Consider the following 27895-nt stretch of genomic DNA (forward strand, 5'->3'; position numbering starts at 1 on the left):
TAATTTGACTTAAATCACAGAGACATCCAATTTTATATTTATGAAAATCAATAAAAAATAATTATATAAATAAAATGGAAAAGTAACAAAACATATCAATAAGAAGACATGTTTGATTTGCTTCTACTATAGATAAAAATCTAGGTCTTTCAGCCTATCATGAAAGAAGCTCCATAGCAAATTAAATTTTTCTTCAAATGAGTGGCTCAGACTGTTGAGAATCATGTAAATTCTTTCCTTAAATGTACCTCAATTTTTCAAATATTTCATACCTTTAAAAAATGTTAAAATATTATGAGCTAGGGGAAAATAGTATATATTTTTTTTGCCAAAACATTACAAAATAAAGTCTACATAGAAAAAAGAAAAGAGGAATTTAAGAAATATATTTATTTCAGACTAAAAAATTACAATAAATATGAATTAATCATCCAGTTGGTACAGCACTACTTTTGAGTATTGTCATTTTCTACCTACACTAGTGAGTAAACTTTTTCAATTATGAACTACTTCCCAATTTAAAATTAAGCAATAACATTTTAATTATACTCTTTAAGCTATGACCTTTAAAAAAGGAAATGTAAGTATCTAAAAAGTCAGGACTTCATGTCAGTCTGATCTAGACACTGTGCCCACCTTGGTCTGCCCCTCGCCGATGCTAATCAAAACTGTTCAAGTTTGCTCAACAGACTTTGTCAGAGAGAACTCCCTGTGAATGTAGTTCAGCCACAGAACTGAAACCACCTAATAGGTAAACTTTTATCTGAAAAAGCAGTGATCAGTATACAAGAAAAATGTGGAATGTTTCAACTTGACCTGTGTTTCAAAATGTGTGAACACAACTAAGGATAAGGCATCCTCTCTTAGGGTGCTGTTAGGAAAGAAATGCTATTACTACCTTAAAACTGTGCATATAGAGAAATCATAGATATGTTGTGATAGTCATAATTAACTCTCAGTATATCATATCAACAGTGGTTCTTAAAGTGGGTTTTGAAGATTAATAGATATTGTATCCATGACTAAATTAGATAGGAAAAAAGCACAATAACTTTATTATTTGATTTTAATTTTAAGTTGTGGTCAATATGTCTCCATGCAGGACATGTCTCCCTTTAACTAACACGTTGCCTGATGTAGCCTAGGGGCCAGGAGGGTTTTAGATGGGGGGCAGGCTACTTTGCCCAGTGGGAAAAGCCCACTTTAGTGTAACAGAGACCGGCTCACATCACTCTGTGGTTCTATGATTACATTCAAATTCTTCACATTTCTAATCCCTAATCCATAAATTAGGTTTAAATAGTCCCCTATCCAGACGGTGGTGAAAATAAAGACCAACATGCACGAGGTTTCTAGCATGGTGTCTGACCCACAGCGGTGTTCTGAAGAGGGCAGACAGGATTTGAAAATCACAGCTTCTACTCCATCCACATGCTCGGAGTTCTCAGACATGTCAATTAAAGGTCGCAAACTGGGACTTTGAAGAATTGATCTTAATTCTACAAACTAGTACAATGAGTGTCTGGTGACCTCCCACCCCCTTCAATGTTGAAGTTCCCAACACTACTGCTCACTTTATTCATTACAGAAGTTGTTATTCTGTCTCCCCATAATGGAAAAAAGAGTGTTCGACCCTGGCCAGTGTCACTCAGTGACTGGAGCATCCACCTGAGCACCAAAGGGTCTCGGGTTTGATTCCCAGTCAAGGGCATGTACTTCAGTTGCAGGTTTGATCCCCAACCCTGGTTGGGGTTGTGCAGGAGGCAACCAGTCGATGTGTCTCTCTAACATCGATGTTTCTCTCTCTCTCTCTCTCTCTCCCACTCTATCTGGAAGTCAATGGAAAAATATCCTCGGGTGAAGATTAAAAAAAAAAAAAGAAGAAGAAAAATTGAAAAAGAAAGAAAAACGTGTTCCACATAGCATTTTAAAGATCTTTTAAAATAATTTTATAAAGAAGGATATTCACTGCTTAGATTTTTTTAACCGACATGTCTTTGGTGCATTTTACTAATTGCCAACTTTGCATCACTTAGCAGAAAGCTCTGCCCCGGACGAGCCAAGCTCAGAGTCATTGGCTGGCGGGGAAGGAGGTCTCTGCCGTAAGTGTCTTCCTTTCGAAGCAGTCAGTGTTAGAACTATTAGTATGTGCTTAAGACACAATTCTGTAAGGAGGAAAAATAACTTTGATATAGATAAATTTTGTCAGCTGGCATGGAAGATCCCAGCGGCATGCATTACAAGGTGGGCAAAATCGTTTATAGTGGTTTGTATGGAAAATAATATAATGATTAAAAAACAATAATACAAGAATAAACTCTGTTTCTCATACTCACGACTGTAAACGTACTTTGCCCAACCCTATATGGTCTTTTTCCATGAGTAAAACAACAGAAATGATCAAATTAATCAAACTACCACATTGGAAGGTACAAAAACTGATCCTAAGATGATGAGCCAAAGTATAAAAGATTATATACTAATTTCTTGAGCATTTCTGAAGCTTTTCCATTAACCCATGTTTCTCTGTTCTCTCTTGAAAATTTATGTCCTTTCTTATATTTGCATTAGAGTACAGAAAATTAGAAAAACCATTTAATTTTTATAATTTATAACTTTTTATTTTGCTTTTTCATTATTTTATGGACTTAATCATTTTAATTTTTTATTTTCAAAGTCAGAAAACTGGGCACTTACATTGTTTATATTTGCAGTTTATTACTTTTGTCTCTTAAAAATTACTGCAAAAGTAGAAACATTTTGGAAGAATCAATAATTTATCCAAATAAATGTGTTTTTAAATATACATGTACTTTAATATTTCCTTCCATTAAAAACATACTATCTTGTTTTGTAATTTTTAGTCCCTTGATTTATAATTGTTCTATTGTTAAAAAACAGTTTTATGTAAAAATAAAGAACTCAATTTCCATCAGGTAAAGAAAGACAGTTGAATATAATATTAAGAAATAATATAATAAATTGCTTCTAAGAAGATCCCAAAGCACCCAATGAATCCACTTGATTATATAGACTATGCTGGCCTTAACACAAAACAAGACCTGGATTAAATATTAACTCCATGGAATTTGGACAAGTCCGAGAGCCTCGGTGAAACTAAATTATATAAGGATGGAAACATTCAACTCACTTATATGAAAAAGTATTTGGCATGTATCCAATAGCAGGCAAGTACTTGCAATGAGTTATCTGCTTAGAAAATATGATGCTCAGAAATTGTCATTTCACAACTCAACTGCTTTGTCCTACATTATCATGATTTCTAGATAATCTGTTTATTAGATCAATTAGTGCTTTCATGGAAAGAAAAAATATTCACCAAGTATTTTTCCATGCCGTTTAGAAACCTTTACCTGCAAAGACAGAATCTCTAGTCTCACATCTCCCAACAAGTGAGATGTGACTTTTATTATATTTGAGATAAGAACAGCATCTAAAAATAATACAGAATACTCTTTTGTATAACATCTGCTGAAGACATTTTTTTTCAACAGAAACATACATTAATTTTAGAATGATACTCATTAAGTATGTCTAAATCCACATGTTCATCAAATCAACCTGGTTAGTCATTAAGGGTGAAGTTGCTACGTTCTCCCCAATAAATAAATTCCAAATTATTGGGTGCAAAAATGAGCCAGACATAATGTTGGCTTCAAGTTTTGTCATCTTGAAATAAAACAACCAATTGTTAAGTTTTCTAATAGGCATAGCTTCTGTGAAGGTACTAAATTAAAATGGGCAATTATTAAATTATTAGCTGTTTTCCTTGTCGCCTTGGTGACCACAATCTATTTGTTGTCTGATATATTAAAAAATATATTCCCCACCATAATTGTGCATTATATAGTATGATAAAAAGAAATAATAAGAATTGACACAGTAGTAGTAACCATAGTAACAAAGTGAACATACCTGAAAATAACTGTTTTGTTGGGGCGCTGAGTTGCGCTTGCTTTGAAACTCTGTAAGCTGTATCGGACCCTTTTGAGTTCTTTCTGTTTGTGCAAAAGCCCGTTGTTTTTGATATCCCCTCTGGAGAATTGTGAAAATCTAGAGCTTTTAGTACATCAACTGGAGCAGCTGAAAAAATAAGTTCAAAATGAGATAAACATAATCAAACAAATAATCTAATATAAAAATGAGTATTTTTAACAGAAGAGGAAATTGTTCACTGTTGCACTTCTCAGATCTGTTCATCACTTGTCACGATCCCCTAGCATTTGGGAGGGGAGCTAAGGAGTGGGGCAGCAGGTAAAATATAAGCCAGAACATTCTCAAATACAAAATTATCTCTAAGCAGGAATCAAATTATGGAAGAGCAAAGCAGAATATTTGCTTTGATATAAATATTTATGAATGTATGCATATGTAGATTCAGAATTTAATATGACCTGTATATGAATTTGCAAACATTCTGTAGCACCTCAATTTCAACTTATAAAATCTTTAATTATTCTAAGTTATTGGATTATTTGGCATTAAAGTGAAAGCCAGCATCTGTACATATTCCATTAACTTCTAGTACATTTACTATTCAACTATATAAAATCTAAACAAAGGTGATTTTGAAGATTCAAACTCAGAATGAATGTTATGCATAAATATTGCAAATGAACAGTTGCTAAGTCATATTGTATGCACAAAAGTAAGATGTTAAAAGAACAGCAACAAACTATAATGCCCTTGTTCTGAGTGGTTTCCAATGTTTGTAATTTGCAAAGTACTATCTATTAGCCTATACTCATGTGGATATGTGTGTATCTGTGTTTTGGATGTATACTTTGCTGATTTTCACCACCTAAATTTGCCAGGGTAACTTCATGGACATCGCTTCATGCGTCAATATTTAAATTTAAAAAACCTGGAGATGAGTAATCATGGCTTTTCCTCCCTTTTTTTATTTTATTTTTGTTACAGATGTTTCTCCTTTTTTACCCCATTGACACCCACCTCCCCATCCCCCTCAACCCATCCCCAGCTTTATTGTCCATGTCCATTGGTTATGTGTACATGCATATAAGTTCTGTGGTTTATCTCTTCCCTCCCCCAAAAACCCCCTCTTCTGAGGGTTGTCAGTCTGTACCCTACTTCCATGTCTCTGGGTCTACCCTATTCCTCAGACTGTTATGTTCATTATATTTCACAAATAAGTGAGATCATGTGGTATTTGTCTTTCTCTGCTTGGGTTATTTCACTTAGGATAATACTTTCCAGGTCCCTCCATGTTGATCTTTCCTTCTTTCTTTCTTTCTTTCTTTCTTACAGCTGCATAGTACTCTATTGTGTATATGTGCCACTGCTTTGTTATCCATTCGTCTACTGATGGAGACTTGGGCTGTTTCCAGATCTTAGCTATTGTAAATAGTGCTGCTAAGAACATGGAGGTACATATATTCTTTCTGATTGGTGTTTCAGGCTTCTTAGGGTATATTCCTAGAAGTGGGATCACTGGGTCAAATGGAAGTTCAATTTTAAATTTTTTGAGGTAACACCATAGTGTTTTCCATAGTGGCTGCACCAGTCTGCATTCCCACCAGCAGTGTATCAGAGTCCCCTTTTCTTGTCAACACTTGTTTGATGATTTGTTGATGGCGGCCATTCTGACAGGTGTGAGGTGATACCTCATTGTTGTTTCAATTTGCATCTCTCTGATGATTAGTGATGTTGAGCATTTCTTCATATGTCTCTTAGTCCTGTTTGGAGAGGTGTCTATTCAGCTCCTCTGCCCATTTTTTAATTGAGTTCTTTGTCTTCCTTTTGTTGAGTTGTATGAGCACTCTATATATTTTGGAAATTAACCCCTTATTTGATACATCATTGGCAATGATGCTCTCCCATACAGTGGGTTCCTTCCATTTTGATGGTCACTTCCCCCCTTTTATGTAGTCTTAGGCTGTTCAACACAGGCCTATTTGTTGTCGGAAGCATAAATTCCCCAAATCCAATTCATTCCAGCTACCTCCTGCTACCATAAAGTGATCTGTAGAATATAAGTTTAACATCTCCTTCAGATAAACTTGATATTGTAAACAGCTTTATTGGAATATAATTCATGTACCATAAAATTTAAAGTGTATGATTCATTGGTTTTGGCATATTACTCTATTCATTTATATATATCATAATTATATACATCATTTTATATTTGCCATTTTAACCATTTGAAAGTGTACAATTTAAACCCTGGCCAGTTTTGCTAAGTGGTTAGAGCATCAGCCCGTGAACGGAAGAGTCATGGGTTTAATTCCAGTCAAGGGCATGTACCTCGGTTGCAATCGATCCCCAGCCCTGGCCGGGGTCGTGTGGGAGGCAACTAATTGATGTGTCTATCTCACATCAATGTTTCTCTCTCTCTCTCTCTCTCTCTCTCTCTCTCTCCCCCTCCCCCCTCCCTCCCTCCCACTCTATCAGAAAAAAATGCAATGGAAAAATGTCCTCGGGTGAGGATTAAAAATAATAATAAAAAAATAAAGAGTACAAGTTAGTAGCATCATTACATTCACAGTGTTGTGCAACCATCATCACTATCTATTTCCAAAACGTTTTCAACACCCCAAACAGAAACTGGTACCCATTAAGCAGTAACTCCCCATTCTCCCTCCCCCAAGCCCTTGCTAATCTCTATTCTGCTGTCTGTGTGCATTTGCCAAGCTCGCTATTTCACACAAGTGGAATCACAAACTATTCCTCAAGACACTAAGCACAGAAGCATCACGTGCCCCAGCAGCGCCCCCTGGAGACAGGTGTCTACGCCCAGGGAACTGAAAGCCTGCACGCAGTGCTCATTCCCACACTATTAGCAAACGCCCAAAGGGGAGTAACCCAAGCTTTGATCGACATGTGAACCGAATGTGGTACATATGCAGTGGAACATGGGTCAGCCATAAAAAGGAATGAAATTCTGATACATGCTACAAAATGGATGAACCTTCAAATCATGACACTTTATGACATAAGTGAGACATAAAAGGACAAAGGAACATTTTTAGACCTTCAAATTTCCTGATCCTCCACTAAGTATAATTTAATTCACTATGCAAGTAAAACCATAAATCATGAGGTGTAAGTGTTGTTATAAAAGCAGACTTCAGAACCCGTATTACTCGATATACTTACATTCTATTGGCTTTTAAAATTTTCAGAGAAGACCGTGTGCTGGCCAGTGTATCACTGAGCATGTCTGAGACATACTCTTTACTGCACGTATTTAGATTCTAATTAAAAAGACACTGTGCTCCGATATGTAAGTAGGAGGCAGTATTTATATCGGCGTAGATTCACAAAGCCCTGTTTTGTTCAGAAGGAAAAGAGATCACTTCTGGCTGAAAGCGAGAACCAATATTATTGATTTGAAAACTTTCAGTTGCTAGCTAAGGAAATAGAATTGGCCCGCCCAGTGTGGCTCAGTGGCTGAGCATCGGCCCTTGCACCCAGAGGTCACCAGTTCAGTTCCTGGTCAGGGCACATGCTCAGGTTGTGGGCCCGATCCCCAGTGAGGAGCATGCAGGAGGCGGCCAATTGATGTTCTCTCTCATCCATGTTTCTATCTCTCTCTCCCTCTCCCTTCTTCTCTCTCTAAAATCAATAAAGGAAAAGAAAATAGAATCGCCATCAAATTTCAAAATATAAATATACTGTTTCTGGGAGAACTTAATGAGAATAACTTTGGGACTGATTTTAGAATCAGGAGATAGCATCACCAGAATTTATCAAGCTCCACAAAGTAAAGAGTGACCTGTGACAACGTTGTTTTTAAAATTTACCATTTCAATTATTATTATTTATAATAACTATCACTCTGTTGTAGAATCCATGAATGAATGGATACCTGTAAGCAGTGTGTATCTGGTCATTTCCTTAGTTAATTAAATTGGGGGGGGGGGGGTACTGACTTTGATGTGTCCAAACAAATGTGAATGCAGCTTTATGTAATTTGCCTTTTACAGTATAACTAATATACTTCTCTTTAATAATAAAGACTGTCTACTTATTTCATTGAGCTTCTGAATGAACATCAGCATACCATCCAGTAGAGTACACATGTCTTCAAATTATTAAAAAGAAAAACAAACTTTTCTTTATGAAAATTAGATGTTTCAAAGGGATCATTAACTCTATTAAATATGATATTTTTTAGTTCAGCCTTGGAATACTTAGAGAATAATGATAGCAGTTAAAGACATTTTTTACAATAGTCCTTCTGGCAATGGCCAAGTTTTTTAGGTCAATCGCTCAACCGAGCATCCTTACTTTCTTCTTTTCTCCTATAACTAAACTAAGACAATAATAACTATTATAGCTGCCATGTCCGGAGTCTAGTATGTTCCAGTCACTGGGCTAAGTTCTCAGGCTGTAACCCTCACAAACCATCTGGGAGCTATGTTCTTTTTTAAAAATCTTTATTGTTTAGAGTATTACTGATGGCCCCACCCCCCACTCGTCCCTCCCTCCTCCTGGTTCCCACCCTGCCCAGGCCTCCCCACTGTGCAGAGGAAGGAATTGGGAACCAGAAAGCAAACTAAGAATGCTCCTGAGTCTGTATAAATATCAAATCTAGGCTTTTCCCACTCCACCATCCTCATCGCTATACCACAGAAATAAAAACCCAGCACAAAGAAACTTAAAACATAAATATAATATACTAAAAGTATCTTGAGGCCACTAATTGATGTCTGATATTTATATTTGCTTTAAGTTAAACTCAGTTTATGCTGCAGGTATATATTTACTCGGAAGGAGACTGTTTCTAAAAGCCACAGCATCGTATCTGTTTAGTTTATCTTATCTTCTTGCTCTGAAGCCATTAAGGAACGTACATCTGAGTAGTTTAAAGACTCCGGGCGAGACATGAGCACAGCCACAACGGCTTCAATTCTTTGGAGAAGAAAAGGAGGCAGCCCCATGTCATGGTCTCAACTGCACATAGGTAAATAATACAGAAATGTACCACAACTTTCCTTCTCTCCAAACTGTCTTTTCACAGGGTGACCTTCTCCAAGAGAACAGGGTTGGTCACAAGGACCATCTAATAGAGATTTCAGCCAGATTTTTTTCTAAGAAGGCATGTCAAGTTACAAAAATGTAGCTCAGTTAAACACATCTTAAAGTGTTTCTTTTTCCTTTCAAGTAAAATCAATAATAAATTAAGCCACTTTGAAATCTGCCTTTTATTGGATCTTATAATCATAGCATTTAATACATTCATACCATATGGGTCTAATATTTTATACATGTATGGATGTGTGCACACACAGGGAAACTATTCTTCATCTTTTATTAACTAAACTACAACTGTTTAAAGACTAAAAGTAAGCCCTGGCTGGTTTGGCTCAGCAGTTAGAGCATCGACCTGCAGTCCAGAGAGACCCGGGTTCGGTTCCTGCTAAGGGCACGTACCTCGGTTGCAGTTTGTCCCCAGCCCTGGTTGGGTCGGGGTGACAACCACTCGATGTGTCCCTTTCACAGCGATGTTTCTCTCTCTCTCCCTCCCACTCTATCTGAACAAAAAATGGAAAAATGTCCTCTGGTGAGGATAAAAAAAAAAGACGAAAAGTAATAATTCAGTTTAGCCTAACTCAGTATAGCGAAAAGAAGTGACATTCCCATATTCAAAGTAAATCTTATATGCTCTAAATACTTTGTTTCTATGTTGCCAACAGAGATGGCACAGATCATGATGAGCTTTTTAGATGTATCCAATCAGAAGACTATTTTGTTCAATAATATTTTTCCTTGTTTTTATTGCATACTTTTATTTTTTATTTTATGGGAGAATAAGATATCAGAGCCCTGTGCATTACTATAGCCGTTTAACTCTTTTCCATGAGTTTTCTTATTAGTCTGCTGGGGTGAGCTTGCAAAACCCCACGCTGCATGTCAACCTGTTCCTGAACCCTTCAGAGAAGCCCACTAACTCACAAGTGTGCACATGCCTTGCACATAAAATCTTGATGATCTGGACATATCCACTCATCCTCCCAGTTCCCTGCTGTAGCTCCATCCTTTTACTTCATTACCCCCTGAAAATGTCTCACTCCATGCTTTACCCAGACTGGACTCAGAATTCCCAGAACCAGCCATGTTCCTCCTTCTGCCCCTGGCCCCTTATCAATCCTGTTCCCCTGTCTGAAAACACTTAGCTGCACCTCCCTGAGGATAAGTAGGAGGTAACTGACGGGAAATGCCCACCAGTAAGCATCCCTCACTCTCAAAGCTGTTAGATAGGCTCACCTCTACCATAGCACTTTGCACACTTGCCTTTATTTACATATACTTGACATTTTCCCCAAACTAGAAGAGAACCTGTATGCTCACACACACACACACACACACACACACACACGGACTATATGAAATATTGATTTAATGTGAAACACAGTAATGTAAAAATAAATAGAATCAATTTTCTCTGAAGTCTATAAAAGTCTATTTTTTGGTTTTTAAACAAAAAATATCTGAGAGCCTAGTGAGTCTTTTCTACTGTCTTCTGTTGGTTTCCTGAACACCCCCGCTCATTTCCGATCAGTCCGTCCGGTTATTTGATCCCGTCTCTGCTGTCACCTTCAGTGTGCACGTGGAGTGCGGGTCTAAGGCCTCACAGAGCTCTGACGGTTTGTCTCTGATTGATCCTCGAAACGTCTGCGCACGTTTCCGTGACCAACAGGTCGTGAGGGCCGCAGGGCGGAGTGTGGAAGAGCTGGTTCTGACCCCCTCTGGCACTGAGCATCTGTGTGACTTGGACACATTACTTAACTGCTTTTTGCTTCAGTTTGCACATCTATGAAACAGTAGAAGTATTTACCTACAAGGATTTTTGTGAAGACTAAGTTGGTATTTGTAGGGATGCTTTGGAACAGCGGCTGGGAGACCTGCCTGGGGGCTAAGCCCTCCTTGTTGTACGGTACTCGAGATAGGAATGGTTTTACATTTTTACATAGTGGAAAACAATGAAAAGGCGCATAATATTTTGTGACACATGAAGATTATAGGACATTTAAATGTCAGCATCCACAAATCAGGTTTTTATGTGAATATAGCCACAGCCATTTACTTATAGATTATCCATAGCTTACAGCGGTTAAAATATTTTCCATCTGGGCCTTGTGAGCTGAGGACAAAGGATGAGTACAAGTTCATCAGTGAAGAGAAGGGAGAGAGAAATATCAAACAATGGCAGCACAGAGTTGAAGGAAATAAAAGTTGTCATGGTTGCCTGGAAAGAAACCGACATTGGGTATATTTAGATGTCCAACTGTCCGGGTGCACCGTGCCTGCTGAAGACCTCGTGAGAAAGCGCACATCTCCCCATGAACATTCACAGCCGCAAACTCCAAGTGAGACACCTACATTGACTCCTATTCACTTTCCAACCCCAGATATTATGCTTCCGCTGAAATAAACGTTTTCAGTCTCTAATGTACTTATTATTCCTTTCTTGGGGATTTTTTTCAATCCTTCCTCAACAGTCTAAGGATGGCTGACTGATTTTCCAACCTAACTGTCATTCAAATCTCCTGTAGAACTTTTACAACACATGGATGCCTGGGTGCTACTCTAAAGCTAGTGACTACAGTGACTGGGGGGAGGGTGCTGGCATCCACTTACATGTTTTTAAAGTTTTCCAGATGAGTCCCATGGGTAGTCTAGGTTGAAACCTGGTGCACTCAGACTTGACCAACCTTCTGATCTCAACCTTCACATGACTTCCTTCAGAAAATGATTACTTATCCTTCCCAGGCAGTTATGTGACCCTTTCCAATGATCCCAAGTACTCTATGTTCCCCTTGGATACTTACTCATTCTATTTGGTTTGCTTGTTTAATTATCTCATTGTCACTCTAGGCTGTATGTTCTCAGGTACAGTGTATGTCTAAATTATGGTCATGATCGCCCTGCTACATACTTATACCACCTAAAATCTCTCTCTCTCTCTCTCTCTCTCTCCCTCCCTCTCTCCTTCTCTCTCTCAGCTCCTAAACTTGTAATTGATTATTTAATATTTGCCTTTCCTGCTGACTGTACCCTCTAACAGCAAGTCTCAGCACTATTGACACTCACTCACAAACAACACAGCGACCATCGCATAGTCAGTACTGATAGAGGTGTGATGAATGAAGAATAAAGGAATGGATGGGTGAATGAACAAATGAACAAGCCAGCAGCTACATCCTGCCTCAGACCTGAAGCTTCATTCCCAGCAGCCGAGGGACATAGAGAGGTCTGGAAGTGACTTTCACAAACAGTCCCTTGAAGAGCTTTGCAAGTCTAGCTGTTCCCGTTTGATTCAAGTGTGACAAAACGCAGGTGTGAAGAGGCCTTTCTAAAGTGCAACAAGCCAGGAGTGCTACTGCGTTCGTGTGGTGGCAAGTGTAGGCCTGAGCAAAGAAAAATGAGGGAGAAACGACTATTTATTTCAACTTAACTACTACCAGTACTCTGCTATATTTCCAAATCATAATGGCTCTTAATAAACAGTCTAAAACATAGCCTTCCCCAAAGCCAGTGTCTAACCCACGATCAGCGTTTATTATCAGTAATGACACTGGGAAGGTCACTTACCCTCTACCACTTAGTTTTTTCAACTTAACCTCACTTTGAGAATTCATGAGATATGGCATTTTAATCTTTGACACATAGTAGGCATTCAATAAAAATAACATCTAAAAGCTTTATTTCTTCAAAATTTCCACCTTCTGGAGCATCTCTCCCAGTTGTGGTCAGCACCAGCCGTTTCCCTGAGCTAGACTCACTCGATTCCTGTTCCTCATGCCCTCCGCCGCCTGGGGAAGCTCTTTCCGGCGGTGGAGAAAGCTGAACTGCTTTCATATCCGGGAAGGTCCGCGAGCCGTCATCCATGAGAACCGTGCAACGCTTAGCCATCTCCCCAACATGTTCTATGTCATCCTAAGTACATACAGCCCAGGAGGCTTCCTGAAATCGTAACAGTTTAAACAACCAAATGAGTCTCACATCTATATCTTCATGTTCACTCTTCAAATACCACCCTTCAGCATTAGCTTGGCATTAATACACCGACATCATTAGCATTTTCCTCTTTAATAACTTTCCTGGGCACTGCATAGACATAAATATAACTGTAGCTTTAACACAGTAACCTGCTGTGAGCTATTTATTAAAAGGTTTTAAAACCTAATATTTTAGTGTCTTTCCTCTGATACTATTCCTTTATTTATTTCCAACACACATACCAACCCTGTATTATCAATCAACATGAAGTATTAGAAAACAAGAGATAAACCACAGAACTTATATGCATGTGTGCATGAACAATGGACATGGACAACAAAGCTGGGGACAGGGCGGGGAGGGAGGAGGAGTGGGGAATCAGTGGGGGGAAAAGGAGAAACATCTGCAACAAAATTAATTAATTAATTAATAAAAAAAATCAAGGCAGTAAAAAAAAAAAAGAAAACAAAACAAAACATACTGACCTGAATTCTCCCATATTTAAAAAAGTATGAAAGTTCATCTTTACATGCAATATGGCACAAATAATGTCAATGAAAATCACATAAATTTCCTATGTCCCAACACAATGTTTGTCAGCAGAAAAAAAATTACCAGACTTTTTGTGTATATTCTGTAATGTAATCTTCATAGTAAAAAAAAAATGAAAAGTGCAAAATGAGAGAAATAAACTGTTGGAAAACCTAGTAAATTGCAGTTGTACAGATTAGAGTCGTACAGTTTTCACTAAATACTCTTGCACATGGCCAGAGTTTAGAGTTTATTTTCCCCAAAGGGGTTCTATAACAAATGTAAATATTTTTTCCCTTTTAAGTCTATGTTTAGAGATTATATTTCCTACAGAAATAAAAGTGAATATAATAAATAAAAGCATCACAAGTCTCAAGTTTTTGATGGGCATCTTGGAAAAAATAATTTTTTTTTTTTTTGGTGGTACGTACCCCTGGGGGGAACTGAACCCAGGACTCTCTGGTCCACAGGCCAACGCTCAACCTCTGAGCCAAACTGTCCAGGGATAATTTTTGATATTAAAACAAAGAATAGCATCAAATTGAGAATGACATGGACGGAAACAGCATCCTGGAGTTTTAGGAATTTGATGGTTAATTTCATCAAACTGAGCACCTAACAAGCCGATTGGAACCAGCATTTCAGAAAATAGAAACCCAATAATCAAATATAAGTACACCTCCTTACAACTCCATGAAAATGCCAATTTAAAAAAATAGTTACATAGTGAAATTTAAAATTGGAAAGTTCGGGGGGGAAATGCACAATGAAATACAGGGTGGGGCAAAAGTAGGTTTACAGTTGTTCGTTTGGAAAATAGTACAATAATTAATCAATAGCAATACAAGAATAAACTGTTTCGAGTACTCACAACTGTAAATCTACTTTCACTCCACCCTGTATTCTGGAGTTGAACTAACAGATAGATAAGACTCCCTTCAAAATCGATGGCAGCCACGTCCCTCTTTGTTGACTATTTCTTCTCTCCAGTGGTTGGAAGAAATCCATAAGACACAGGGCCTTAGATTTAGCACTGATTAGGAAGAATAAATGAATGTGCTTTGAGTATCAGCATGTGTGTACATTTCCCTGACAGTATCTAATCTGTCACTGCTTTCTACATCTTCCGCTGGGTACCTCTCCCATCTGCTTCCTGATCACACACGTTATTGCTGTTACACCGGGACACAAAGCACAAACTCCCATTACCATGTCTACATGACCGTAAGCTCTTAAAATAACTGAATCTGTGTGCATAGTGTCCATCAGATAAGCAAAGTGTTTTATTTACCATGTAGGATTGGACTGTTATGTTGACTCTGGCTAAATATGTAAAATGAAATAGCCTAGAAGCTGCCAGCTGCCCAAATAATTTAAGGCATTGTCTGAACTCCAAAATTATCTAATTCTACACTTTATATAAATTTAAATAGGACATTACTTTTTTACAGATGACAAATATTTGACTAGTACAAAGGAGAAAAATAAATCAGTAAACGAGTATAGGAAAGATTGAGGAGGGATGGATATCAAATAAGAAAGATAGTTACAGCTTCAATAAGAAGAGGATGTTTGAGCACAGTCTAGAAAGGCATAAGAGGCTCCGCTCTCCTGCTGTTTACACAGAGAGGCATTCTAAGCAGACGGAACAGCAAAGAACCTGAGATAGGAGGAGGCCCAGAGGTTGGAGGAAATGCAAGGAGTCAAAGAAGTCTCCAGCAAAGGATATAAAAGAGGGATAAGGATGAGGTCAGAGAAACAAGGGCGAGAGTATGTTGAAGGCAGATGGTATAGATCCTGTGGGATCAAGGTGTTGGGGTTTTACTCCAGGAGAGATGGAAAACCACTGGAAGTTGAGGGGGTAGGAGTAACAAGAAACAAGTAATTTTTCAGACCCCTCTATGGTTCTGTGTTGAGAACAGACTCTAGGGCACTGGAGCAGAATCAGGGAGCAGACAGAAGCAACTGCCATCTCCCTGTCAAGTCGTTCTATCTTGGACTGAGAGATAAAGACTGGGTCAGATTGCGGATATATTCTGAAGACGGAGCAGACAGGAGCTGCAAGTAGGCTGGATGTGGAGTAGGAGAGAAAAGGAGTCTGAGCTGACTCCAGGTGTTTTAGGTTGAACATCATGACTGATTACATTGCAATCACCTGAGATGAGGACGATGGGGCGAGGAGCAAGTTCCAGGAGGGGACTTCTGCAGTCCAGTTTTTGGCAGGACAATTTTGAGATGACTTAATAAATGTCTTTGGAAATGGCTCAGTAGGCTGCTGAGTATATGACTCTGAAGTTCAGAGGAAAGATCTGGGGTAGAAATAAAACTATGGGAGTTGACTGCCTGTCAGTGTTATTTAAAGCTCTAATTAACTTAATAGCATTGTTATTTTAAAACTTTATTTGATATGACTTCCCCTGAAAGAAATCAGTATGACTTAAACATGCCTATAATAAATATTTTTTTTGTTCTCTTCAATAATCAAAATAGAGATCTTGGTCTGATATTAATTTTCAGAAATAAAAATCACTATTTACCATTTGTGTTCTAAAACATGCTATCACTTGGGTTATACCAAGAACAAGGATGAATAATCGACTTTATCAATGTGCACACACGTTGCGTAACATAGGCCCCTACAAAATAGAAAGATTATCCATTCACGTATTTTTCAAGTCTATGATGGCCACGACTCTGTATCAGGTGTGACTTACATGGACTAATTGTCACTGAGAACCATGGTGACATTACAGTGGGTTGGCTATTCCAGAAAAAGCAGCATGGCTTGGCTACCTGTCAGAAGATACGATGGCTGCAATCCATTGGGACCACTTAGTATGGCTAGATATCAAAGTTTGCACGAACCTTGCCAACTCAACAGCCCCGCTGTACATTCTAATTGGTCACATGATTTCATGCTATGCAGAAAAGTATACCTATATGGTCTTGTGTTATATGCCCCCTGCCCTGCCTACTCCTTTAGCCTCAGCACCCTTGCAGTAACATACATAGTCCATGAGAACAGACTGGCACACTGGCTTTGTAGCCATAGCAACTAGTACGGCACATAGAAGAGAGTCTGAATTTTCGCTGCTATTGAGCAATCTCAATCCTGAACTGTCTCATATCATAAACTCTTATATGAACTAAAAGTTGAAAGCAGAAATAATATCACAACTCTGAGAGTGTATTATTTGAAAAGTATGGCATTTCTGATTTCTAAGTGGCCAAGGTTATAAAAATGTTTATTATAAAACAAAGTTATTTTCAATACAACCGCTCGACTTTAATGTTGAAAAGAGCATTTCTCTATGGCACTTATTCTATTACATGCTGTGGTGAGGAGGATTCTTTAAAAGGCATGATCTGTATCAATCAGGTGATCTACTCACCTCAGTTTTTGCAGAGCTCTGCTCGTTAGGCAGCAGGGTGTTTATTGATCGAGTGAATGGCACATAGCAGATAAACAACCCTTCACTTGATGTCCAGTGCCATTATACAAGCTAGGCACATCCCCATTTTGCATACATTTATTTCCCATTATAGAAGGTTTGTAAATCTTTGATAGTGTATCAAACTGATCTGTGGAGCTTCAGAAAACACCGCTAGCATTCTGTACAAAATCACCTCCATCAAAATCCACAGGAACGAACTGAATATGATTGTGATATCAAGTCAGGGCTGATTACCCCTACCTTCTTGACTTTAGTGAAATTTCCTTTCTTACGAGTTCATTAATGCAGTTAACAAATATTTATTGGCCACCTGTTATACTGTAGGCGTGGTGCTAGATGGCAGAATTTCTTATACAGAAAAAAAGATACGTTTGCTGCTTTCATTTTAGCACCAACAATTCTCTGTAAAGAGTAGTTCAAGTTTGGAGTAAGTACAATGTGCTTTAATGATGTGGAGATCCTACCGTGCTTGGATGCAAAACAGACTAATATTTACAGGAAATTGCCATAATATCAGCAAAAATCTGTTCAATATATTTCGGTAGACACTGGCAATAATTGGTACAAATAATCTTATACTGCAACTCAGGTCATTAGGTTATTGAACAGCAATTCATTAGAGCTGCAACTCACACCTTCACTACATTCAACAAGGATTACCAAACGCTCACAGTGGGACAGGCTCTCGTCTACGTGCTCGGCACACACCAAATAAAAGACATGAAGAGACCTGTGCTAGTGAATGCAGTGTACCTAAAACTGCAATAAATAGAAATGGAATATAAAAAATATATACTTTCTCCCAAAACAATTCTACAACTGCTATTTATCAATCATATTAAGCACTTGAAACTTTATATACTCTTTGCTTAAAGACAGTACTTCATAATAGAATTATATGTATAATATGCAAATTACTTTCTCACATGAAGAATGAGTTTACTAAAATAATTATAAAGCCATAAACACAGATAGGCTACTCTTTCTAATAGTTATCAAGCAAAATCAGACAATCCTTCATAGCATAAAAATAGATAAAAGGCTCAAAAATGAATATATGACAGACATTTCATCAATGTTTACTTTATAGATTGATATCATTCTTGGATTAAACGTTCTTGTTCACCAGTAGACAAGTGAAATGCTGATTTATGTTGCCACCAAAGCAAAAACACCACTTCATATGTTTTTTTCTCTATTAGATTACCATGTTAAATCAAACTATAGTTTTAGACGTAAACAGTCAATCAATAGCCTCAAATATTTAGAGGCATCTTGGGAGAAAAAGTATAAAATGGTTTCCCAGATGAAGGAAGCTAGAGAGAAATCCCAATTCATTGACTTTCTGAGAATGAGTAAAGAAAAGGGGTCTAAATATAGCCAACAACCTGAGATGAGGAGGTCACTTCACACCACTCCGAGTTAACTAGATTTTAACCTGCTCCAGTCTGCTGGGCAAAGAAAGAAGATAATTAATCATCTAAAGGTGACTACGTCATATACTATGCATTCTGGCATCTTGGTAGACACTGGCCACAAAAATAACACCAAACCACATTCATTAACTAACCCTCAGCAATTCCTAGAGAAAGACTAACATATAAATGGGTAATCTTTAAGATAAGGATAATGTGGTGTGGTGTTTGTTTGTTTTCTGCAAACCTTTCATTCTCCCAGTAGATTACATTCCAAACAGCTTTCAGAGAATCAGATCTGACACTTTCATACTGAAGGTAACAAGCATTCTTCTATACATCAATCCCCCAACGTTGAATAAGACCTTTTGTTCCTTGCAACTAATTCTCCTTAGAACAGGCAGCAATTGGCAAAAGTCCTTGCTACTTAATGCAACCAAGCCAACCCCAATCTGAACCTTGAATGCCAACAGATAACAGCTGTCAACTTCTCCTTAACTTGTCCAAGGAAGTAAGCAACATTCTCTGCCTCCCATCAATTCCTCATCATTAGGACTTAGGTTGGTCCATAAATACTAAGAGTGATATGGCCTCCACAAGTGAACTTTAGTGCAGGCTGAGAGTTGCCTGAATCATAACATCATCTTTGCCAGGACCTCTTTATATATCTCCTTGATGGCACTGAAGTTACTCACACAAATGACATGGTCTTTACTACATGACCTGTGCATTGATATTAGACCCCAGGGTGCCATAATCATAAGATAAGTCAGAGAGGCTGTGGAGAAGCCTTAGAACATACAATAAAGTCATCATAGACAGTGATGAAAAACAAGATTGTGTAGGGTCAAATCCTGGGTCTGTCACAGAGTAGCTATGTTACCTTAGATAAGTAACTGATCTCTAGATTTTAATGTTAGCTTACTTCCAGGGCAGTCATCAGAATGAAACAAGAGTGTATGAAAGTGCTCACAACAGGACCTGGTACGCGATGAACATGCATTGAGTGTTGGATGTTATCACTACGTACATCCACCTGAAGATCCGATGCTGGAGCTCAGTCTTGAAGTATGAAAAGGCAGTTGCTGGATGGATGAGGAGGGAACAGACACTCCAGTGACAGAGAGCAGTGTGTTCGAAGATAGGGGACTTAATGGGCATGAGGTCAACCATGGCTGACATGCAGGGTAAATAGGAGTGGAGTTGCAGCAGGTGGGAAGTGGCTGGTCCTGAGCCCGGACATTCAGAGGGGCCATTCTGAAGAGCACACTAATTCATGCTACGCCATTTGGACAACAAGTTATCCTCAAAACCAGTGAAATACCTTGAAGGCTCAACAGCGCTCCGAGGGAGGCGTGGCGCCTGGTAGCAGGTTGAGCTCCACTCTCAGACTGTGGAGAGAGGGGCCGGGAAACACCCCTCTGATGCTTACGGCTCCTCATTCTCTGCAGAGCTATCCAGGAGCACAAAGTTCCCACCTGCTCTAGAGCTTCTTAGTAGCTGGGTCAGGAATTGCACTACTGTTCTTTCGGGCAGTCACCCTTTCAGGAAATGGTGCAAATGTGAGTGAGGAAGGAAGCCGGCTACCTCCTAGAGTCTAAGGTTCACTCCTTTAAGCCGGACGTGAGCTCACCAGGCAGACAGAGGAAGGAAGCTCGCAGTGACACCCTATGCGCTGGGTTCCGTGAATAGGGACCTTCATCGGCCTGTACAGTAGAGGGCCATTCAAGAGCAATTAAATTTGGTTAAAATAAGAAAGAAATGCTTTTTAAGGAAAAAAAGAGAGAGAGAAGGTTTGAGGGGATTGCAAAAGTTGATTGTGCTAAAGCACTTTGACACAGGTTTGCTTTAGTTCTCAACTGTCCAGTCGTATTTAAGCTGGTCTCTTACTCTGAAATATGATAACCTTTCTTTTCTCTGAGTTCTTTCTCCTAAATTAATAGCACTGTCTCTAATTCCATGCGCAGCAAGCAAAGAGTTTATTTTACCAGATAACAGTAGGTCTGGTGGTCAGCCAATGTCTAAAGAACCACTAGCCAAGTCAGTAGTAGGCCAAAGACTGTAACTGATAAATAGATAGTACTCACTAAATCACTTTAAAATTGACTTTCATCTTCTCTACCAGCTGGTATTATTCATGTTGAGATCTAACACAACTGAAAGTAGAAATTAAAAAAAAAACACAAAAAAACATGAACCTATAAAAATAAAACCATATTACAATTTTGAAAAGAGAAATAAATATATTGGATGCATTATAATATAGAAGGCAGTTTTAAATAAAGAAAAAACACATCCTCAGGTTCTGAAGTAAATTGAGAGATTAGAAGGAAAATATCCAGATGTAGGGCAGGCAACATAATATACTAAAAGCTACACTGAAAACTGCATTTAAAGTTGGCTCTTGGGTGAGAGAATGTAGGGAACAGTGCAACATTTTATAGAATCTGTGTATACCTCTCCTTCTTCTTTGCTAAGGAACAAAGCTTCAATGGTCAAAAAAAAAGTTTGGTTTCCTCTCAACACTCCCAGCTCAGGTCACGTTTCCCCAGAATTAAATGAGGGAAGTGGAGGAGTAAAGGCAGAGATGCAGATCAGCTCCCCACTGCAGTGCCTTGAATTCCTAATGATTACACCGGCCGCCCTTCCTCCTTTCCCCAAGGGGAGGGAGGAAAGAAAACTGCACTTAGGATACAAGAGAATTCTGGCTTTTATATACCTAGATATAATCATTAAAGATTATGTAAAATGATGGGCATGGCTCAGCCCTTAGAAAACCCTAGGTTTACATGAATTGTTAGATATAGTAGGCGTATAATTGGCTTCCGTGGTGTCTTCTTCAGGACCCTGAGGACAGGTCCTGCCTTTCCCTAACTACAGGAAATCACTGCCTTTGGTAGAAATACTAGCTCCACTGTGGTGTTGCCGGCACAACAAAGATCACGGTAGCCTGTTAAGAATGAGACTTCCTCATAAACTAACCCTCTGTTGACTTATTCCTAAGGCAGAAACTGTCTTGTGGTTGCAGATGTTTTGACAATCCAAAAGAACAACGTGAATTAGAATTTGCACAATTAACTGCTCTTTTATTTCTTTCCAAAGTTGACAAATTTAAAAAAATAAATAAAAAAAGATTATATATATAAAAAAAATATTATCACCCTGGCCGGTTTGGCTCAGCGGTTAGAGCGTCGGCCCATGGGTTCGGCTCCTGCTAAGGGCATGTACCTTGGTTGTAGTTTGTCCCCGACCCTGGTTGGAGTTGTGTGTGTGGCAACCAGTCGATGTGTCTCTCTCACATTGATGGTTCTCTCTCTCTCTTCCTCCCTCTCTCTCCTGCTCTATCTGAAGATAAATGCAAAAATGTCCTCAGGTGAGGATAAAAATAAATAAACAAAAACATAAAAAAATTACCTAGGAAACAAACAACCCATATCAAGTAATAATCAGTTCATTATCTGGCTTTTATTATCCAATTGTCCAATCAATCTAAAACCCACATGAAAAGCACAGAAATTTGACATTATTGCCTTATGTGAAATAAATATAGAATTTCCTTAGGTTCTTAAAAATTCAGTTGTGCCTGCTACGACAGTAACAACTTTAGAGAGGATAGAAATGATGTTCTTCATCCAACCACAAATATTTACCAAAAATATTTTACAAACCATTATGCTTTCTATTCTGATGCAGATAATTTTATGGAATCACATATTTAGGTATAGTAACAATACAACCAATCAAAATTACTTTCCTCCAAACTTAGAAAATTGAGGAATTTTTAAACGCATTCTATAACTCTATTTCCTCTCCAACTGTCCTTACGTCAGTGCTGTGTCCTGAACCCATCTTCTCACTAATCACTGCAGCACATGCATTTAGGTTATATTTGGTCATTCCATAAAGTCTCAGACTACTATGTTTTTAAGTTATTTTTATCACTATTGCAGATCTTCACCCTACTTATTTAGTAAGATCTTGGATATTATAAGAATATTTTTATGAAAAAGAATATCCAGCTAACAACTTTTCTGTTTCCTCAGTTTCCTCATTAGTAAATTGAGAAGTTAGTATATACAGAAGCAATTTCTATAATAATATCTATGTCTGGCATTCCCTTAAAAAATCTAGACACCTTTTCTTCCTTTGAAAAATTCAGCTTTTTATTACAAATACCCTCAATCAAGCTCAGTTTGAGTCCATTTGTTATTATTAAGTAGGCAGGACTTCGGGAAACTAACAAAGGCGAAGAGAATTTGTTCCAGAAAAGAAAGAAACTTTTAGGGAAAAAAAAGGAGAGTACTTAGATTTTTTTTTTATTGACAGAAAGCCCACCCCCAAGTCTGAAAAGGGGTTCATGGTTGCCTTGCTATATTTTAGGGATAATTTAACTTGAATAATGTGCTCCTTCTAATCTCATTGCAAAGTGAGGCAAACATAGAACCTAAATAATTAATAAATACATGGTGAGCAATTATGGTATCTAGGCAGATACATTTATCATATCACAACTTTTAAATTTTGTCTACAATTATCAGAATATACTTAGAGAGTGATATTTTTTATAAAGTAGACTCTTTTGTTAAGTACTAATTATGGAGTAAATTGTCACTTTAAGATATCCATAAACTTAATTCAAAACTTAAGGGTGATTTCAGAAAGTGTCCCTAGTTCCTTGTATATGTGCGCCACCTACACTGAGGCTACCTGCACACAGCATGCAGAAAGGTGCTTCTCAGAAGATATCTATGTTTGCTTTATAGTTTCTCTATTACAGACTTTGTTGATTTTGATTTGAAAACCAAATGGAAAGACATTCTTAATCATCCTAGCAGACATTATATTTATTATCAGAAGTCTATTTGGTCTTTTAACTGATTTCTGAGTTAGTAACCACAAGGACGAACGTGATCTCTTGGCGAAGATGGATTAGCACAGACGTTGGAAGCCAGTACCATTTCACCTGCTGATCCCGGGCACTCAGAACAACGCCTCGGCAGGGCTCACTACCAACTGCCCACAAGCTCTGAAAGTTTCTCATAAAATGAATCAACTTTCTGCAAGAATAATAATGGTTTAACCACCAAGATTGAATATCATTTTAATTAGTAAACAATGATTCAATTAAATGTTGTTTTCCTCAGTACTCAATTATAGCTTATGCCATTTTTAAACCTCTTAAAACCACCTATCTGCACAAAATCCCAGTGTAGTCACTGTAGAGTCCAGGTAAATCTCAGGCCCTGCTCATTATAAGTAATGGACTAATTGACAGAGAAACCCATAAATGTCTGAGATAAAACATTTCTGTTAACCACAGGCAAAAAACGAAAACTAATGTAAATGAATATATTATAAAAACTCTTTTATATTAAATAATAATAAATACTACAAATTTTGAATATGTTAAAGATTACCAAGTTGTAGGGTTTAGATTTGCAAAGTAAAGTAGTGACTGTGTGAGATCATAAATTTTCTTTTAATCTATTTATCCAGAAACTTTTGTCTATAAGGTTCGATGCTTCAGGATCCTAACTACCCTTTCTTCCAAGTCTAATGTATTATGAACCCATAACTCTTTAAGGTTTTACTATTTTTAATCCCAGAAATACAAAATTAAAATGAAAGTAGGTTGTTTAAAATCATCTTTGGGTTTAGCAACCAAATATTACACCACTGCATCTCTGTGAAACCAATACATAGAGTATAATTCTAGTATATAACACCTTTACTTAGAAATTGGAGTAAAATCTTACATATTGGTTACTCAATTGCAAATCTAAAGACTAAAATCAGAATTAGATGGAAAGTGGGTTCATTTTCCCCTTGTGTGATGATTCAGTTCAGTATTTCCTTTTCAGCATTAATATACTCTTATGTCCTTTCGGACGTTTTTTAAGAGACAAGGACGCCTATAAGTAGGTGTAAGTAAATACCGAGCTTCCCACTAAGCAGCAAGCAGCTAGTCGCTTGTTTCAATGAACACCACATTTTACAAAATCATCATAGAACTTTATGCTTGGCTATTTCTCACATTGCTTGGGAGGGTTCTTTTTCCATCACATATTCACTGTGGTACCAGAATGTTTGTTTAAAAGTGTTTCAGGTATGTAGCTAGATTGAAAAGAGAAAATTGAACATTACAATGGTAGAACTTGATCCTTCAGATAGCCTTAGAACTTGAAGGAAAAGAAAATCTCTAACCCTGGATGCCTACAATGGTATCTCTTGTGTTTATATTTCACTTTTCACTGAAGAAAGTCTGAGTGTCTATATTTTTAAATAAATGGGTGCTCTTAGAATACTTTTGTCCACGTGTGTGCGTAACACGCAGAAGAAGAAATGTTGTATCTGTCCCTCCCTGACTGAGTGTCCTTCCCCAGCATCACTGCAGTGAGGGTTGTAAGCCTCGCTTGCTAAGCAGAGGCTGGGATTCCAGATAATGGAGAAAACCAGCAGAGGGCAGGATGGCGGGCAGAATGACCAATCCCGCTGGTGACTAGGTACCCAAGGTAGAATGCAAACTTTGGATGGGTTCCACTTTCAAAGGCTCTGCTCTTTATCTTTGAAAAGGTAGAAATGAATGAATTGACATAACTTATTTAAAATTCAAATAGGGTCCTTCTGAGGCCCGGACTGTGTGCCCCAGGAAAAGTCGCCTGCTGCTCCGGAAGGTGAAGGCCGGTGAGTGTGGAGAAGGAATACAGACCTGGTTTCCAGGAGTTCGGCCTCCGGGAGCCCCAGCTCCCATTAGGGAGAACTCAGGTCTTGGCATCCACCGGGGCCAGACTCAGGTTTCTGCTAAAGCTCGTTCATTTGGGATTGACAGTTTCTTCCTCCCTCGGCCAGTCCTCGCCACCCTCCTTACCCCCGCTGCTCCGTGCGCTTTGAACAAAGCTGCCTTTTCTGCTCGCAGCAGCGTGGGCTCCCTGCACTCCAAAGGCGGTCTCCCGCCAGCCGTGTCTACGGCACCTAACGGACCGCTCCAGCCGGCTGCCTTTGCGGGAAGGGCGGGGGCGGGGCGGGAGGAGGCGGAGAGAGGAGGCAAGTCGCTCTCCCTCCTTGGGTACTGACAGGGCTGCAGTCTTCCCAACAGGTCTGCTCATTGAATATTTGCTGGTGCCACGTAGGAACTTTTCCTTACCTCTCTCCTCCCGCCCCAGCCCTCGCCCCCTCCCCTTCCTTCCCAGTTCTATTCCTCCTCCCCCAGCCCATTTGGTGGCCAGTTTCATCATTCTCCATGAGAATTGCACGTCCAACCTGCAAGAAGGGGCGCGGGGATGGGGTCATAGTACAGAGGAGGGGGCAGAAATTCGGGGGAAAGCTCTCGCCCTATCTTCAACCCGTTCCTTATAACCTGCCAATTTTTTTCCACTAAAAATCTCATCAAAATCTCACACACACACACACACATACACACAGTGTTCTCACTCTTCTAGATTCACACCTACCCCTGCTTTCTCATATCCCTGAAAGTAAAACAGCCCGTTTCTCACTTTATTTCAGACAAAGAACTTTATCAAGGTTCATTTTATACCTTTTCTCTATATTTTCGGCTCAGTTCACCCCTAAAAAGATATTCCCATTAGCTAGAATCTGGAGAAACCAGGAGATGTGTTCTGAGGGCTGATCCTGAAACAAAAGCTTGTACTAGTGCCCTTGTGTTCAAGGTAATATTTTCCTCTTTTCAAAGACGCTGCAGAGTGGTGAGGGCATTTCAGCAGGCTCCGTGCCTGACAGATCTTTTCTCCTGCTACCTCTTCTCCCATTACTGTCCCGCCTACATCCATCTCGCTCTCCAGTCTTTACTTCCAACCTGGTGGCAGCTGCAATCTGGATTTTATTTAGGAGAAATTTTTTTGCGGAGGGGGAGAGGGGGGCAAAAGGGGGAGGGGCGCATAATGAGAAAGACCGACGGCAAACACCCACCTCCCCAAGTCCCTGTTTTCTTACCTCCTCTGACCTCTCTAGGCTGGAAGAGGAAAGTCAGCGCGAGGGTTGTTACGGTGAGATCCCACAGCCACCGTTTCGTTTTCCACCTGGAGGACCACCGCTCCATCTCAAAGCTCCGCACTCGAATTGGGAGCTCGACCCACGAGAGTACGAGGGCACAGCAATTTCGTCCCTTCCAAGGTAGCGTCGGGGATGTTTGCTACACAGCCATTGAGGAGGGAGCGGGGAGCAAAAAAAAAAAAAAAAATCAAAGGGCTTTTTCTTTTATATTGGATGGTTTCCTTCCTTCCTGTCTCTCGCCCCTTCCTCTCACTCTCGCTTGGCCCCGCCGGCCGAGACCCTCCGATCCGTCTTCTGCGGGGCCCTGCCTTCAGACTGAAGGCGGATGAGGGGCTTCAACCAAAAATCGGAGAGAACTGCGAGCCCCTAAAGGCTTCATGCCGTCAGTGGGCCGGACGAGAGGCTCTGGGCAGCCCCCTCCCCCGCCCACTCCCCTGGCGTGCCCCCCCTGCCCCTCGCGAAACTGACAAGCCCTCTGCAGGTCAGACCCAATCAGACGGCTCGCGCGCGGCCCGAGCCCGCCCCCCTCTGGCTGGGCCCAGGGATCGGGACTCCGGGCAAGCCCAGCCCACCTACCAGCCCCCATCGTCCCACTCCTGCCTCCCTCTTCTCCTCCCCAAACCCCGAGAAGCATGGGGAGGGATTTACGGGGACGCGTGCTTGGCTCCTGCACTTTGGGAACGAAAGGAATGGCAGGAGTGCTCCGGAGCCCACAGAGTTCTCAAGGAGCTTCTGTATTCAATAAAAACAGCTACTTGTCTATTTGCACCGTCTGTTAGCCTCCCGGGGGTTGGCGGGGGAGGGGAGGAGCCAGCGTCGGGTCCGCCACACCGCTGGAGTCGGGGCTGGCAGCCGTAACCTTATCCCTGTGCAAAAGCTGCTGCTTGTAGCAGAGGTGGACGGCGGACTCACTGCTCTGCGTGCTCCGAAGTGTTCCGTGTTTCGTTTTAAATCGGGAATTGCAAGGAAGGGATAAAGGTGAGATAGGGGGACCCAAAAGGTCAACACCTATGATCTTACAAGGAAACTCTCCTTTGAGATCTGAATCTGACAGGCTTTTCTCTTAAATGTTTCAAGTCTGCACGAGCTTCGCTGAGAGGCTCATGGACTGTACTCTGAGCAGGAGGGAGAGAGAAATGCATGGGAGCTGACGTTCAAGTGGTGGGAGAGGTCATTTAATTTTCCAGCTGATTCTGGCCTCATCCCAGATAAGAGAGAATGTAGATGGGGAGGAGAACGACCAGGGAAAGCAACAAGCAGAGATCTCTAAGCGTCTCGACCGGGAGCTCCTCCTAAAGGCTTCAGGAGCTGAAAACGTGGTCACTCCGCAATGAAAATAATGAGGGGTAGAATTCTAAAGTCCTTCTGCCTTCCTAAAGTAATCCACTTAAACCTGGAATACAGACTCCCTGGGCATATTCTCCACGTTTAAACTGTGCCCTTCTGTTGGTTCCTTCTTGTTCCTTAATATTTTCTAAAGTGTCTCTCTCA

The 27895-nt window shown here is 39.6% G+C and overlaps 1 protein-coding gene across 4 annotated transcripts in view; it reads right to left on the minus strand.

Moving 5' to 3' along the window:
• The window catches only part of COL11A1 (collagen type XI alpha 1 chain), a 180275-nt gene extending 153483 nt beyond the window's left edge, over positions 1-26792 (minus strand). For all 4 annotated transcript variants that reach the window (XM_036272170.1, XM_036272168.1, XM_036272173.1 and 1 more), the window contains exons 1-2: positions 26345-26792; positions 3937-4104 (exon numbers count right to left, since the gene is read on the minus strand). In XM_036272170.1, coding sequence (XP_036128063.1) covers positions 3937-4104; positions 26345-26450 — 274 coding nt within the window. In that variant the 5' untranslated portion in view covers positions 26451-26792. The remainder of the gene's footprint in view (positions 1-3936; positions 4105-26344) is intronic.
• Positions 26793-27895: the final 1103 nt, after the last annotated feature.

The sequence above is a fragment of the Molossus molossus genome, unplaced genomic scaffold (assembly GCF_014108415.1).
Source record: "Molossus molossus isolate mMolMol1 unplaced genomic scaffold, mMolMol1.p scaffold_m16_p_20, whole genome shotgun sequence".
NCBI classification, from domain to species: domain Eukaryota; kingdom Metazoa; phylum Chordata; class Mammalia; order Chiroptera; family Molossidae; genus Molossus; species Molossus molossus.